The sequence below is a fragment of the Diorhabda sublineata genome, chromosome 3 (genome assembly GCF_026230105.1).
Source record: "Diorhabda sublineata isolate icDioSubl1.1 chromosome 3, icDioSubl1.1, whole genome shotgun sequence".
Classification (NCBI taxonomy): Eukaryota; Metazoa; Arthropoda; class Insecta; order Coleoptera; family Chrysomelidae; genus Diorhabda; species Diorhabda sublineata.
In genome coordinates, this window is record NC_079476.1 from 20711838 (window position 1) to 20728918 (window position 17081).

The following is a 17081-nucleotide window of genomic DNA, read 5'->3' on the forward strand; positions in this document are numbered from 1 at the left end:
TTTCAATTAACGATATTCTAGCCACCAAATAAAGTGATAGGCCTTGTGAAGAAAATCCTGAAGAAGAATTTTCATCTCCTTTAATAAATTCATGGATGGCATGGATCTTGAAAGTCAGACACTCAGGTTTGTTTGTGGAACATAAATTTGCGAAATTGGCGAAAAAAATGTTATTGACGTTGTCAATTGCTCTGTATAATTCAAAGCAATATCCAAAACAAATAAATTCTTTTATTGAATTTCGTTCGTCCCTTACCGAAAAAGCTTATTGAACTGGGACAAAAAGAAATCAAAATAAAGGAACGCCTTAATAAATCGCAACTAGCAGGTGGTGCTACACAGGCGATCTCAAGGAAAAAAATAAGTACGTTCAAAAACATTTTGCGTTGCTTTTCTTTCTTTCAGAGATAGTTCAAACTTTTTAAAGGCACTTTCTATAATGAAAGGTTTAAGAGGAGATTTGACTATTTAATTGAAAAAGATGGTCTACTATGGAAAGTAGAACTGCTGTAAATCATAAAATTGTGTGAAATTCCATGTGATAGTTAAGATTAATGACATCATCAAAAACTTTCAAAAGACTATAGAGTATATTATATACATACTTGAATTGTCGTTAACAAATAGGAAAAAACAATATTGGTATAAAGACCCAGATTGCACATGTATTTATTAGTGGTTGATTATGACTTATTGATGATAATAAATACCGATGTTCTTGAGGAACTCACTTAAGTTTGTCTCTAAAACTTTCACTCATATCATATTGGGTGGTAGATTATATTATAATTATGGAAATTTTCAAAAATAAATCCTGAAACGCTTAATTAACTATACAATTCCAATTCCATATAGTCAAGATGTGTATTTGAATGTATATATTGGATTTATCAACATTGCATTCTTTTATATTTGTGAGCTGTTAGAATTTCTTACCATCTGCATGGTTTAACAAGGAATTGAAATTTGAAACTACCGATAAAAGGTGTACATTGTACAACAATACCCAAGAAGAATAATAGCTTATCTATAATTTATGAAGGATAGATGTATATTACACTGGGATTTTAAGTTTTTGTTATTTTTATCTGATGGAAGTCTGAGACGAATGTCAAATAGCGTTCCATGAGGTTTAACGTCTTTACGCGGTAGTGTCTAATATTTTGGGAAGGATTAGTTTCATAATAAAGAGTGGTTAGGATATGGAATCAATTTCTGGAGATTTTTTCGTTTTAACGAATAGATTTTTGAGTTTTTTTTCATGTTTTTCTCAAATGTTCAGTTTTGTAATAATTTTTTGTCATAATATTTTGATTGTTGTACTAAAATTTTAGAAATATAACGTGCGTATTTCACAATAGCACATAGTATTATATATTCCTGATTTTTTCCACTTACAAGGCTATAACCTTCATGATAATAAGATTGAAACAAATTCTTGTATTATCATTTTCTTCTGATCGAAGAACTGCATATTTAATTCGCAAAATATTAGGGAATTGGTCAATTAAGGGTCTAGTATCGGTTATAAGTATAAAAAATGACACATAATTAAATATCTTTTCTCTCGTTTTCCTTATTATTCATATAAAACTTTTTTTTCATTATTTTTTCATAATAGAGTGTTACAAATTTTTTTTTAATTTGGTTTTTTCTGCAACATAATTTTATAGAGGGTGCCAAATCTGAGATAATTTCGAATTTGGCAATTTACCACTTTTGAATGAAAAATTAAATAAAAAACAAAATGGCAGCTGCTAGAACAATATGTAAAATAAACGTTTTTTTTTTAGTTTTTTAGTTCAAGAGCACCTGTCGATCGCTCCAAAATGCATGTAGAGCACCGAAAACATGTGCACGCTCGAACTATTATAGCTTTCTAAATAACTATTATTTCGAATTTCGCTATGAAATTTCAGGAGATGTTTATTGAAAGTAGAAGAATTCGAAAAATAGAAAAAGAAATCAATTTTTTGAAAATTATTAGCAGTACTAGTCCCAAAACACAAAATGCATATCATCAGTTACACATACAATAGGCATAAATAAGCTATAACTTTCTTCAATTTCTCATTTCCAAGACCTTTTGATATATTTTGATATATTAATGAATGGAAACGTTAAATTTTATCTCTCCTCCAAAAATCAGTTATCTAGGAGCTCTTATATATCTATTGACATTATATCTCAGGAATTTTGTTCATCTGGTATAATCCAAAGCCAAGCTATTAGGATTTACTAAAACGACGGAGCGCTTTAATAACAAGCAATGCCCTTGAGCTTAATCCTTGCCTCTTGATAGATAATATTATATAATTCATTGTTTGTGAACGATTATATTCAACTTTTTGAACATCATTCACATTATAAAATAATTCAACGTTCTGCTCGTCAAGCACAGATTTCAAAGTTTAAGCTTCATTTACATTTTATGGTTATATTATTAATTTATTTATATTTATGAAATTATACGGTGGATAAGTTGGGATAACATGAAACTAGTCGATAAAAAATCATTAATGGAAATATTTCTAACAGGTGATTTAAAATTTTTAAAATGGGATTCTTCCACTTCAACATATCGACTCCAGAGAAACTCTGCTGTAGGTATCCTCCGGCATATCCTCAGATACCGGGGCTCTTTTTATTCCGTCTGTTGCGTTTTATCGACGTTTTTAAAAGTGGAAATAAAAGAAAAGTCGAGATAAGCTACTTTAGAGTTGTACGAGGTCTGAGGTACATTAATTTGGTAGTCGAAGACGATAAAGGTGTTGTGGGTTGAAGCATTCTCATGGTGCTAGCTGTAGTTGTCTACGATATCTGGCTTGACACGTTGGGCCTTGAATTTCATTTGTTTGATGACTTCCAGATCTAATTTTCTTTCACTCGTAATTGTCGACCAATTGAGGTGAAGACTCAAGAAATGTTGAAGAAAATCCACAAAGTGGTTTGTCCAGTGAAATTGCGAGAACTAGCAGACATAGTATGCATTTCATATTAACTAAAAATTTGGACACAAGAAAGCTATAAGCAAGATGGGTATTGCGTTTGCTCACAATGGAACGAAAACAGCGTGGTGAAGACGTTTCCATCGACTGTTTGGCAATGTTTCATAAACATGGATGAAGCGTGGGTCTGTCACTTCACACCCGAAACAATCAAAACAATGGACTGAAAAGAGAGAACCGGCTCCAAAGAAAGCAAAGACCTTTCCATCTGCATGCAAGGTCAATTTCCATTAACTACCTTGAAAAAGGAAATATTATAAGGAAGTATTATACGAACTTATTGTAATATTTGATTGAGGAAATCTAGCAAAAACGGCCACATATATAATATTTATCGTGTTGTACAAGTGAGAGATATTCTTGATCATGCCATAAAAGGAGACAAAACCAACCGAAAACTCAACAATTCAATCAAAGATGTTATTCGACTCAGAGTTGTATCGTCGTACTTCGACAAAAATATTTACGTATTATGACATACAAAAACTAAAATGAAAATATAGTGTAATTTTCTAAACACGATATAGTTAAATATGACAGGGTTGACGATTCTACAAATTTCGTTTGAAATATTCCTTCTTCGAGGGAGAAACGATTCATTATTTTTCATGTAGGCAATAAAGATTGTTTTCTACCAAAAACTTTGCCTTTATCCATCAAAAATATTTCCCAATTATGATTACCACTAAAACATGACGCGACTTTATTTGAAAAATAGTTCACCAATAAGCTACCAAACATTCATCTACATTCAGTCATGGTTATGGATAAAGCAATTCATCATTCTGGAATATTGAACAAATTTACTAATAACAGTTCTTTCTTAGAAGATAAAATATCAACGTTTATAAAAGTAAAAAATATTCCTAAATATTGCCACAAAAAAGGAGTGGCATCAAATCATAAAAAGTAATATCTGAAAAACAAATATGTTGTTGATAGCATTTGCAAGACTAATCGAAATACTTTATTTTATATTTATTGTAAAGTTTTTCTTTATTCATATGATTTCCATTCATGGAATTAATTAATAAATACTGTCCCTTATGTTCTTAATTTATTTAAATACTATACACCACACTTATAATAATTCACTTAACTAACTTAAATAATTTATTCAAATTCTTCGATTACTTTGCTAACTTGTTCGGTTCACTACGACTATTTATTTTAAACTGAAGTAACCCCACTGCATAAATTCCTTATATATATCAAAATAATTCTCTCAAGATCTAGAAAAATAAAGAAACAAAATAAAATAAATAGACCTTCCTAGAAATTATTCAAAGGAAACAATATAAATAAACCGCTTGCAATGAAAACGATCAAACGAATTTCGAGTATTTTATCAAAGATGGCGCCTTCGCCGAGACTCAGAATTCCACTATATCCAACCAAAACCGGTTCTAGAGCGGAGATGAGTTCGTAAAATTATTATTACAGCCCCCCTGTTATGGGGTTCTTAGCTCTATAGAAATGGTTTGGAATACGTACGTCGAGTTATATATGAATTCAAGAAAGATGTATCAAGAAATTGTGTTTAACGTGTTATAAAGAGGGAGAATGAATATTGCAGTGATGATTATGGAAATTTCAAAGTAATATCTGAAAAGCACCAATAATCCATTCAAAATTTCAATATAAAAATTCTATTACAATATAACTGATTTTAAAACTGAGAGGCTGCTGAAGACGATAGAATCCTTTGTTATTTTTTTCATTCTCCGTATTTTTTTCTCCTTCATGTAAGGACAAAACTACTATAAACAGTGTGGGGTACACAATACATCAATAGGAAAAAAGTGTTAGCGAAATAGATAAACAGTCTTCACGCTCTAGATCATCTAATCTAGTCTAATTAACATATACCACCCTGTAGCCATCACCCAGTACATTGATGTCTATACCCATAATGGTTGCATAATGAATAACTATGTACAAACTCTTAAATCCTCATTAAACTTTGCCCATAATATTAAATAGTATTATATCAAAAACAGCTGTAAAAAATAATTTACTATAAAAAATTGAGTCATTAAATGTATCTGCTGAGAAATTACGAGGCCAGTTACAAGTGATAGATATAATTTTATTACTTTTATGGCGTAAGACGTAATGGTCTGATTATTTAATAGTGATTAGATACAAGTAATTGAAATAGAAATATTGTTTGATGTATGGCCGTTAATTCTAACAGGTTAACACGAAATTATTGCATAATATACTAATTTCATTCAAATAGATGAAATTGGTCGATTTCAGTGTATATATATGGTTACTTATCTATATTAAAATTATCAATAATTATCTTGAAAACCAATATCAAAACTAGACATTTTTCTCTACATTATCGCATTACATTTTATATTATATCAATTTAATAATCGATAAATTTTTAGACTACTGAAACTGATTTTGAGAGATAAATTTATTTATTTTACAGCCTTACAACTCTATATCTGTAAATAATATGAATACAAATGATTATCTCAAAAATCTTGTTTTAAAACTAAACATTTTCCTGTGTTATATCGTATAACTTAGATTGTGTTATTTAAATTATAAACTGCAATAAATTTCCGTATCAAAAGGTGGCGTCGAAATCATTATCACCCGGAATAGAAGAATTCGGTTTACTCCAAAGTAGCAAAAGTAACCGTTTCAAATTCTTCCATATTATTTATTAACGACTTGAGAATAATAATTAGTCGCAAACAAACTGGATGATTTACCCACTCGAGAGCATGTCCCTGTGAAAAACATGGTGTGCTCAAATCTAAGCTTATTGCTAGTCATTGCAAATGCCAATCTAATCGGAAACTGAATACGTTTAAATTGTATTGGCACATCTGTAGGTACAATAGGGATTCGTGATATTAATATATTTTCTCTCTCGGAACTTGCCATTTAAAATGCTGGCTTCGATAAAGTTTTTCATTAATTTTTGAATGACTAATCGCGTACCGTTGCACAGCCGTAGCGGATTCAAATTACGAAGCAAAGTAATCGGAGATCCAACCTTCAATTGTAAATTATGCGCTGGCATGCCTGGCAAATCCAGTGAGTTCAAAAATTTACAGCTCGCTGGCATCGCAAACTGTATCAATAGATTTGTATGATACCAAGTTCCCTGGCAACAATTGTATTTAAATCGTCAACGTCCAAATTTTTTGCCGCTAAAATTGCTCAGTCTGCAAGCCATTCATGATTTATTTACTATGTGTGTACATCGGTAAATATTTGTTCAACGAGAGCATCTTGCGAATCAATGATTGTGCAGAAATCGGTCGGTAATTTAATGTATCCAGTTTCATCTATAGTAACTTTTCCATCACCGATATTTAAGAGTTGTTTTAAGAATGTTTCAGCGGAAATAACCTAATACTGAGTACGTATCTACCGGAAAAGAGATTTATGTGAGAAATTTTCCATTCAAGAGGATTTATGCAATTTATTATAAAAATATTATGTTATAACAATAATTTAATTTAAAATTTAAAAATTTAAAAAATCTAGCACTGGTAACACTAATTATAGCAGGAATAAATTGTCTTGATATTAATGTTACCATGTAATAAGTTTCAATTAAGTGTTATGCTGTTGAGCCTAACATTTAATTGAGAGGAAGTTATCCCCGCCAGTGACAATTGATCAGTTATCGAGCGAAATGAAAAATGATTAAATTACTAAAATGACTATTGAAAAAAAGGTGTTGATGACAGAAGGGTGAAAATTTAGGGTTGTATGTATTTTTTAATGGCACATTATAAAAAAAATCAAAATTTTGTCCAAATAATTAAAATAAAATGTTGGGAGTGGACAACCCTTATCACTTAGGGGTATGAAAAATAGATAGTAGCCGATTCTCAGACCTACTGAATATGCATATAAAATTTGATAAAAATCGGTCAAGCCGTTTCGGAGGAGTATGGTAACTAACATTGTGACACGAGAATTTTATATATAAGATTGATACTTGAATTAGCAACATTTAACGAGCTCAAAGAATTAACATCGTGTATAGTTGTATTAGTACTTATTGGATTGTTGGTAGGATCGATTTACAATATTTCTTGAAGTCGAACTTGTTGTTCCGTTAAAATTTTCACTGCGGAATCCATTTGGTTCTTTATTGAGTCGTCTATGTAACCCTCCGCAACTGTGTTGGATTTCCACCCACCGTGCTTCTTTAGTTGAATTACATCACCACCGGAATCCTATAATAGAAACGCCGAAGAGCGTCGATAGGTATGCCCTGGGTAGTTTTTTGGATTAGGTAAATTCAATGCGATTTTTGAATTTTCCATTTCTATACTGCAAAAAGAAATGATCTGTTTCAAAATTTGTTGGTCATTGGTTTTTATATTTTTTATAAATGTTTACCAAGTTTAATTTGTTGTCAGATATTTCCCCAATAACAGTAAATCGATGTTGAACATGAGTTTTTGTATCAGGTACTGTAATAATTAAAACATTAAAACCGGTATTATTAATATCGTTATACATACTTCGTTTTATACAAATTCCTTCCTCCGCAGAGCTTCTGCGATTCCGAAAATTAAAGCAACCTGAAAGATGTTACAAATATCTATAAGCTTACATAAAAATTTTTTGCTCTCATACCTTAAGCATGAGATAATGATCGTCTGGAGCTTGCAACAGAAACTTATTAATTTCTTCAAGCGCAAATGTTTTAGATTTTTTCGATCTATAGCCAACTGATTTATTATTCAAATATGTAATGTAATGAGTATTATATTACCCATTAGGGCATCTTTCAGTTTTGAATAAGTCGAACAAAGTGTTGAAGACTTCCACATTTTGTATTTAGTTTCAAAGGAAGCTAGTAACACTCTTTCTGTGAAGCTTTTTATGCCTTTATTAGTACGCCAGTCCATGAAAGAATTATATTTCTTCAAATACTGTTCCCTGAATTTCTCAGGGAGAAGAATCATAGTTGCTGCAGTTGCCGATTCAACAACATCTTCTGGTGTGTCTTTTAATAAGACACAAAACGGATTTTCTTGAATGATTATTAAGAAATAAAAGCTCGACAATTTATCGGATAAACAAATTGACATGAGAAAAATGAACCGCTATGGTACTTTTTTTCACGCTTTTTGACCGATTTAGAAATTAAATTCTTTATGAATGCAAATGAATGAAAAAAAAAACGTGAATATTATAACGAACGTGGCAAAAAATATTTATAACACTCCACTCTATATACGAACCCTAATCGTATTTCATTAAAACAAAGTATTTAATTCAATTAGAATACAGTAGAACACGCGTTACTTCAAAAAAATTACGTTAAGAATATCGGATGTAGATGGGCATATCGCAACGTTTCCTCAATAAAACAACCGTCTCCCCCAGGTGATAGATGATCTGCCGCCGCATGTTTCCCTACCATTCTTCCTATAGAAATAGTTCCAGTTGAATTTGATAATAACGGTTGTGTCTAAATTGCCGACAACAGATCTTTACCGAAACAAGGTTGAAGAGGCATATGTGAAAAAATTTAAATTCTCTTTTTCTTTGGTCACAATTAAGTGGATCAGCTAATTTTGAAGTAACATGATGTATTAAAGGAAAAAAGGTAAAAGTGACAGTTTTTGCAAAGGAGACTCTAATATAATAACTTCAAAGGCAATATGCTCTTGACAATGTTTAAAAATCTGATTGTATAAGTATAATGGGTTGGATCAATATTGGAAGATATTTTAAAAGACCATAAATGTACTATTATCTAAAATATCTGGTTATATCCAGGCAGATATCTAAAAGTGCTAAAATCTTTTAGACTTTTTTATATGGGGTTATTGAAGAGCATAGTTTTTAAGAACAAACCGCCAAATTTTGAGAAGCTAAATACACGAATAAGAATTAAATATGGATACATGGAACTTATCTCGTCGATTTTTCAACTAGCATCAACAGAACAAATTGAAGCAGCTCATGTGTTCGACGAAGATCGAATACGAATTGAGAAACACAATTATCGTATGTCTACTTTTTTGTGAAAACAGCCGATAGAACAACTATCACTCTGTAGATACTGTTGAGAAAATGAGTTCTTTATCTTGACTTATAAATTGAAATTCTTCTTGATAAATTAACTAATACTGAGTATTTTGACTTCTATGTCATTCAAGATGAAGTAAGAACTAATAACGAGAATTTGGATATTGGTCAAAACAATCTCTATGATACAGAATTGTACTTACGAGGGCCGTTTTTTTTTCAACCTCCGACCGCTCCGTGTAGACGCTACGCGAGCAGAAGAAACCTGACAAGCGCTATGGGCGACTGCGATGCTCTCGCAGAAGTTCTTCGGAGAATGATTCGTATGTATGTATCATGAGTGATGGTGTCGAAAGATTAAAGATGGCCATAATGATGTGCATGATGAAGGAGGCCAAAGACGTAAATCTGTCGTTTTAGCTGACCTGGTTCAACGAGTTGACAGAATGGTTGAAGAAAACCGCAGATTCACCATTACTGCTTTGTCTACGGTTTTTCCAAAAGTTTCATTACGTCGGTTTTGTACTCTATCGTTACTGAACGGTTAGACTACATTGGCGGCAAATTTCTTTGAAGCGGGTATTGAAAAAATTGTCCACAGATATGACAAATATCTCAATTTCTTCGGTGAGTATGCCAAAAAGTAACCAATCTTTTGGTAATAAAATTATTGTTTTATATGAACTTGTGTTTTATTTATAGCCTATCGGAGGTTGAAATAAAAAACATCCCTCGTAGAATATCTTCCATATCATTACGTATTTTATCTTTCAGGTGAAGGAGATTTAGACACTTCGTTGTAGTCTCGTCTAGTTAGTTGGGCACGTTTGAGGAACAGTGTACCATCTATGAAATTTTAATTTATTAGCCGCACCGGAAGGTGATTATTTCCTATTTTTCTATCCGTTTGTATATAAGGGCACTAACGATTCATAATGCAATTTAAAGTGGATTTTTATGTCCCAGAAAACTCTTCACCCGTGTCATATACCCTTCCTGTTTATAATAAAAAGTGTTATGCCATTGTCCTTTACAACAATAGCAATGCTGTTATATGAAAGCAATTAGGTTAATGAAGAAAATCCGTAAAATGAAACTTCATGCCAGTATATTACTTAATAAAATAAGAGACATTGAAAGAAATCAGAAGATAAAATTATTGTACCACATATTATTCAAGTGATGCCAATACTAACTCAAACAGGTTTAATAATTGATGATTAGGCGGAAATTGATAAATTGAATTGATAAATAAAATTATCTGTATCCAAATTAATAGATTTTAACTCTATTCATTATAAAGTTTATTCAATACTTGAATCAAAAAAGGAATGTTCAGATTTTTTGTCTATCTGTTTGTTTGTTTCTGTTAAACTGTGAAAATACTGGACAGATTTTGACGAGACCATCATTAGCAAATAGCTAATGTCAGAAATTTTATTTTTGTTTATATTATTAGAAAAGAAAATTTAAACTAATGCAATAATGAAAAATATCTGATTCAAATAGGAAAAGCATACATTCTATAAATATTATCTTCATCTGTAGCCTTATGCAGACGATTTTTTAAGTAATACCCTCCACATAATTATTCATTTTTCTGCAAATTCATGCAAAAAAATCAGGAGGTGATTGCTCATATGAAATTAATAAATGTATTTCCTATAACAAAATTTCCTCAGCCCACCTCTTTCCGAGATATCACCATTAAAAAGTGGTGATTAAAATTGAATTTTTATTTTTTTTTAAATTTCAGTACAGCTAAAATCTTAAAGTTAGCAACCCTCAATTTTTTTCATATCAAAACTGCTTTCAAGATGAAGTTTTATGAAATGAAATTATAATTCAATAATCTTGTTTTGGATTCCTAATTTTACACTCGTATAATTTACCAGGAATATTCAAAAAATACCCGTGGTTAGTTCTCTGTAAGTGAACGCAAATTACACAACTTCAAGTTTCATTATTGAAATTTTAGAAAAAAAAATTAAAACTCAATTTTAGTTTCTCGCTGTTTATCACTAGAATCCTATCTATCGGCTCCAAGTTAACATAAAAACACTCGTGTTATCGAATATATTCAAGGAATTGCGAAAATCAATTATAATGTGTATTGATGTGACTAATTGAAAATAATAGATTCCCTCGTTTTTTTTGTTTGATAGGAATCATTGTTTTTTTCAAACTGCAAAACCTTTTGAGCTATATAAATATCTCAATTGTTATCAACAACAACATTTGCGGTTTCTTTCAGAATGGGAAAAATTTGATTTATTTTATATATCTAAGGGGTCTTCTCCTCGAACCCGAGCCCGTTGAGGTGCTGATATATTCACGTGCGATAACAAAATGTCACCTTCATGAAATCTCTATATGAGTCAAATGGAGCCATGTGTTTCTATTCATTATCTGAAATGTAATGAATCCAGATCACTGTTATCGTCAATAACTGTTCGACTATTTAAAATACTACCACATTTCAATTCCAGTTCTTCTTTTGTTCTAGATACTCGAACAGAATGTTTCGGTTAACGCAGTTTTGTATCCTATTATTAGTGTTCCGTAATATACAATGTCAATATGAGGAATACGAAGAAGATAAGGCTAACGCAATGGAAGTAATTATGGATTCAGAGTCTACGTCTAAATTACCATTGAAAAATACTTTAGGAAAAGAATTGAAAAATTCTACTTTGGGTAAATTGTTTCCAGGCATAGATCAATTGCCTTCCATGATAGCAGATGATTTATCGAGAGCCGTGGTCGATAGTGAGAAAAGTCTTCTCAATGAAGCCAAACAAATTCTTAACTCAAGTTCTTCAGTTCTATTTGAACAAAACTGTGTTTATAAATTTTCCATTGTTCTTTTCATTGTAAAATTATTATTCATTTGAAATAAAAACGTGAAATTTTTGTTTTACTATCTTGTTTTCAATAGAGGGTAAGTTTTTTAGAGACTCAGTTATTTCGATCCATTTTTTTAACGCGTATAATTGTGATAATAGCTCAAAATGTTTGTAGCAAATTGTTTCTAGTAGATTCCACTGGTCAATATTAAGAATAAGTCGACAAAAACCAAATATATTTTTTTGTACAACTGACATTAAAATTGACACTTTTAACTACAGCTAACAGTGTTAAAAATTATGAATTTCGTTAAAATTTTAAAATATTTTAAGCGTGCTAAAACTATTATTTGTGATTTTTGATTATTTGAATATTAAAATGCATTTTGAAATTTAATATCATTCCAAATTCGCCTAGTTTATTGTCAAAATAAGTCAGTCATACAAAAAATATAGTATGACATTTGTGTTAAGAATGATTATATGTTCTCGTGAAATTGTTCATTTCGATCCACTCGTTTGAAAAAAATAAAACATTACTTTTAACAATCACTTCATAAATAACTATTTATGGTGGTCATTCTAATTCCGATTCGGTGAAATTTTTTTATTGCCCAAGCTAGATTGAATTTATGTCTTCATATGTTTCCATTTAGATCTGTTAACGTGTCAGAGCTTCATCTTTTAATTAATGTGTTTATATGCTGAGAGTAAATTGATGAAAACTCTTTTCGGGAGGCAAAAAATCTCTTTATAGATTTCTTGTATACTAATTACTTCGTAGCTCTCTACTTTATGGTGAAAATATCTTTTGAAATACTTTATGTTCCAATTTTGGGTCCCACAATTAAATATAAGGACCAATTAATACAAATTACTCTAGATGTACCTTAATGATTTTCGGAATTTTTTAACTCATTCAATGTTTAACATCTTAAAACAGTTATTATTCTCCTGTCCCAATATGATAATATTCTAACGTATATTTTTTAAATGATCAATTCTGTTCCACTCAAAAATATCTCGATTCAAGTTTATTTACTGATTTCGAACACAAGTGGAGATATCCATAAATTGTCACATCCTTCCTGAAACTGTATCATAACATTAATATAATCTTATTTATTAATTTTCTAAATACACCGAATTTATTAAATTTTCAGTTTTTCTATGACTACACTTCATACTTATGTAATTTAACTTTAATTGATTCAATAGATAGATTGTCAAAATATGAGGGTCCTGTCTTCATAATTCAATTTATTCAATAGGACTTAACTGTACTATCTATTTGTTACGAAAAGGGCGTTGAATTACAAGAATTTCACAAATCTTCCAAAGAATTTGAATGGAAAATGATAATTCAAAATGTTGATATGAATGATTCAGATAAATTCTCAGTGTGCGTCTCTACAATATTTCATTTTTTTACTTCTATTAATTTTTCTGAAAATGGTACAAACCGAGATTCAGGCTATCGATAAACGCTTATTTTGTGGCAATATGCCTACGTCAGTTATGTCTGTTTACTTTGGAATGGTTGACCACACACAGTTTCTTCTTCCTTACTTTGATGGAGACTGCCACAGTTTCCACCAGAACTTGTCAACAACTGAAGGTTAAGCAGACAGATCCTGATTTGACTATGAACATAATTAAAAAATATTTTTCAATTTTGTGAAAAATATACTTCTTTACTGTTGGGTGAAAACTCTTGTTGATCATTTTACTCTCACATTTTTTTTGTTGTTTTCAAGTTCAATAAAAGATAATTTCCATCCTGGTATTACTTATTTGGAGAAAAATTCACATGCACAGCATCACTAATATCACATTACTTTCGAACAAAAAGGTGTGCAAATAAAAATATTCCTTTAGAAGCGTTTGTTTGTTATGAGCCACTTTTTATCCATTTATTTACTGGTTAAACGGGGACACCACATTACTACGTAATACTTTTGTAATACTATTGTACACCACCTAACTTTAATCACTATTTATTGAACTTTAGGTTTATTAAGCTCTACCAAATGACTCCAAACAATGCATATAGTTGAAAATAGAGTTTTAACAATAAATATATCCGCCTCTTCTTAAACTACATAATAAGCTAAACAGATAAGCGAATCTTCAAATGCTCAATATATTTTTATCATTTATAAAAATCTAAACGAACATTACTTGAATTCCATTGCATAACTAAGGCTATATTAATAGAAGTTTTTAGAAAATAGTATAAGTTGGCATTAAATAACTTGCCAACGGGTCTCATAATGAAATTAGAAATTTGTTTCACATGAAATAGCTTTCTTTGTAATGCCACAATGTTCCTAAGAAGGTCAATCTAACAATTGTGACTTTGACTTTTTCAAAAAACTTATCGTAGTACATAGTCAGTCTTGTAGTCAGGAATATCTTATATGTAACTTATCATATTAATTTGTTTTTAGACATAACCTTTCCATAGAAGATATTTAAACGTACACTGATAATAAAATAATTTTGAAAAACATGTTGGAAGTTGAATAAGTTATAAACGGTTAATAAATAAAAATTAATCATTATTTTTCATGCAACGGTACGTATTTATAATATTTATAACTAAAACGTGAGTGTTCATGTGTTCATGGATTGTATATGCTCCTTGTATGGCCCATTTGTGGCATTGAGTTTGTTGGATCTTGGTGTATGGTATATGTCTTCACATGTCGATAATTATGTCTTTTTAATTGTTGTCTTCAAAAGAGCTTGGCCTTTCATGACCCAACCACCTTGTTATAAGTTTCCTTAAAAACAAAAGTACAAAATAAACAGAACTTCTTTAATAAACGATTACCGCTACTGAAGATAAAGTTTATTTTGAATTGATAAATTCAATATTAAAATAAATTATTACAAAGTCAATAAGTTTACAATAAAGATACTTAAAGCTATATAAGAAGCGTTTAGAGTAATTGCACCTGATTTTCCTTTTATCTGATCTGCTCTTACAAATGGATTGCGTAGAGAATTTAAAAGAACATCAAGAAAATTGTCATATGTTTCACTTTGAATATCTTCATTTTCAATTTCCCCACTTCTTATACTTAACGTTGAATTAACCACTTCTACCGTGCCCTCTGTGGTTTCTCTTGGTATATAAGTTTCTGTGGTCTCAATATATGTATTATTTGTTCTAGATTCTTCCATATTCTCAATTGGCCATAACTGTTGTTTGCCTTTATCCGGTACAATTACAAAGTAATACGATACAAAAACGTCGCCGTAGTAATAACATTCCCATCTTCCTGCTTGTTCCTGGGATAAAAACGTAACTTCTATTGCACCTGGTTCTCCATCAATCCAATGCAAGTACGTTAAATTTTCACCTAAAGATAATTTTAAGCAACAATTATTGTAGTTTAATATTTAACTTTAGAAAGAAATATTTTCACTCAAGTTACTCGTATATTATTTATGTTATTTTACATCGGTAACACAAATTTCGAAAAAGTGAACATCCGATCTATCCCAAACAAAAATTGAAATGAAAACTTATACCAACCAAAACAAATATCATAAAAGCTTGTCAAATAAACTTAAAAATAACCAAAACAAATATTAATAATCTAATAATCAGTTAGACTTTTCAGAGATTGATCATAACTAACGGTCATAGTAATTATATTGTTATTTTTGGTTTTATTTCTGATAAATAAATCTGATGTAGACTCGTTTCAATAGTCATATAAATAGAACGGTTTACTTGAAGATATAGGAGAAAGAATTTTTCACGTGAAAAACTATTCAAGAAGAAGAGTTTAGTGAGATATTTCGATTTTATGTATTATGTCTTCTATGAATTATACTAATATCATATTTATTGTGATAATTCGATAATTGTTGGGAAAGTCCACCATGTACATATGGTGGTAAGGGAAAATGTTCCACATTTTAATTCTTTTAATGCAGTTTCTGCTTTTTGGATAGCATCATTATAAATACTTATTCTTTTTAGAATTTAAAAAAACCTAAAAAATGTTTTCAAATAAACAGGCAATTGAAACAATCTATTTATTTCAAAACTCAAAAAAATTTGCTAAAATTATGAGGGGGTGGCTAAATTTGACCTCTTATAAAAAGGAAAAATGCTGATAATGAGCACTTTGTTCTGCCAATATACAGAAATTACGAAATTAAAAAACTCAACTGAACTCACCATCTAATAGGAGTAATATCTTTTGTTAAAGAGAAACCTATCCTAATATTACACCTCACCTGTGTTTCATCACATAAATAAAAAAACACTCTGTATACGTATCCTCATTAAGAAGATTGTTATAATAATACCTTCATGATATTCCTGTCCATTATGTTTCCAATATTGAATTATAATGGAATCAAATGGAAAACAATGTAAGTCCTTTTTAGAACCGATTGTAACTTCCATGACCGTGACATCTTCATAATCATAATAGTCAGTATAGTCGTCCCATGCACAGGTAACAACAAATAAACAACAAACTGCCATCAAAATTACTGAAATCGCCATTTCTAATTCAAACTTTTGTTATACTCTACCAGTAAAATACTATATTGATCATAGTTGAAAGGTTATAGTAGTTGCTGGTTATTATTTACTTGATAACATATTATGCTGATGAAATGGTCTCGTTTATTTTTATTCTCATATTTTTTTTATTTAAATTAGGATACTGATAAAAAGTATAAACATCCAAAATATAATATTGATAATATCTCATTTAAAATGAATAATTGAAATATATGAGAAGCGGCTGTTGGGATATTTTGAAACGATTTTTTATCTTTTCGTCAAGTCTAGAGACCACTTCGCCAGTCACAATGCTCTGGCCTCCAGTCTTGTTTCTATGGTGAATGCAGTTGTCGATAACTTCTCCAAGGAATTCAGACTTTTTCCACCGAAAACAGTATATCATACTGCATCTAGTAACTGGTGGAATTTTTAATTGTAGTACACATTGTGACGAATCCGTTTATTATTTCCTGAATTTTATACCGCAAATTTCTCACTTTTCGACAATGTCTTATTCGTTTGACCGCTTATCACTCTTAATTACAAGTTATCAAAAACCAGAAACCTACAAATTTTTATATGAGATATTTGATCTCATTCTTTCTAAGTATATTATCATTATTTTATTGTATATTAATTTGTGTTTTCTTTCTACATTTATTACAT

General features: G+C 30.3%; 1 protein-coding gene across 1 annotated transcript; it reads right to left on the reverse strand.

The window, feature by feature from the left end:
- Positions 1-13754: 13754 nt before the first annotated feature.
- On the reverse strand, positions 13755-16491 carry LOC130441317 (uncharacterized). The gene is made up of 2 exons (XM_056774937.1): positions 16211-16491; positions 13755-15249 (listed from the first exon to the last, which is right to left on the reverse strand). The coding sequence occupies exons 1-2, from the start codon at positions 16410-16412 to the stop codon at positions 14774-14776; spliced, it is 678 nt and encodes a 225-aa protein (XP_056630915.1). The 5' UTR covers positions 16413-16491; the 3' UTR covers positions 13755-14773.
- Between the last annotated feature and the right edge of the window lie 590 nt (positions 16492-17081).

Coding starts and splice junctions, on each gene's coding strand:
- LOC130441317 (XM_056774937.1), bottom strand. CDS start 16,412: ATGGCGATTTCAGTAATTTTGATGGCAGTTTGTTGTTTATTTGTTGTT. Junction 15,250..16,210: donor TGGACAGGAATATCATGAAG/GTATTATTATAA, acceptor AATTATCTTTAG/GTGAAAATTTAACGTACTTG.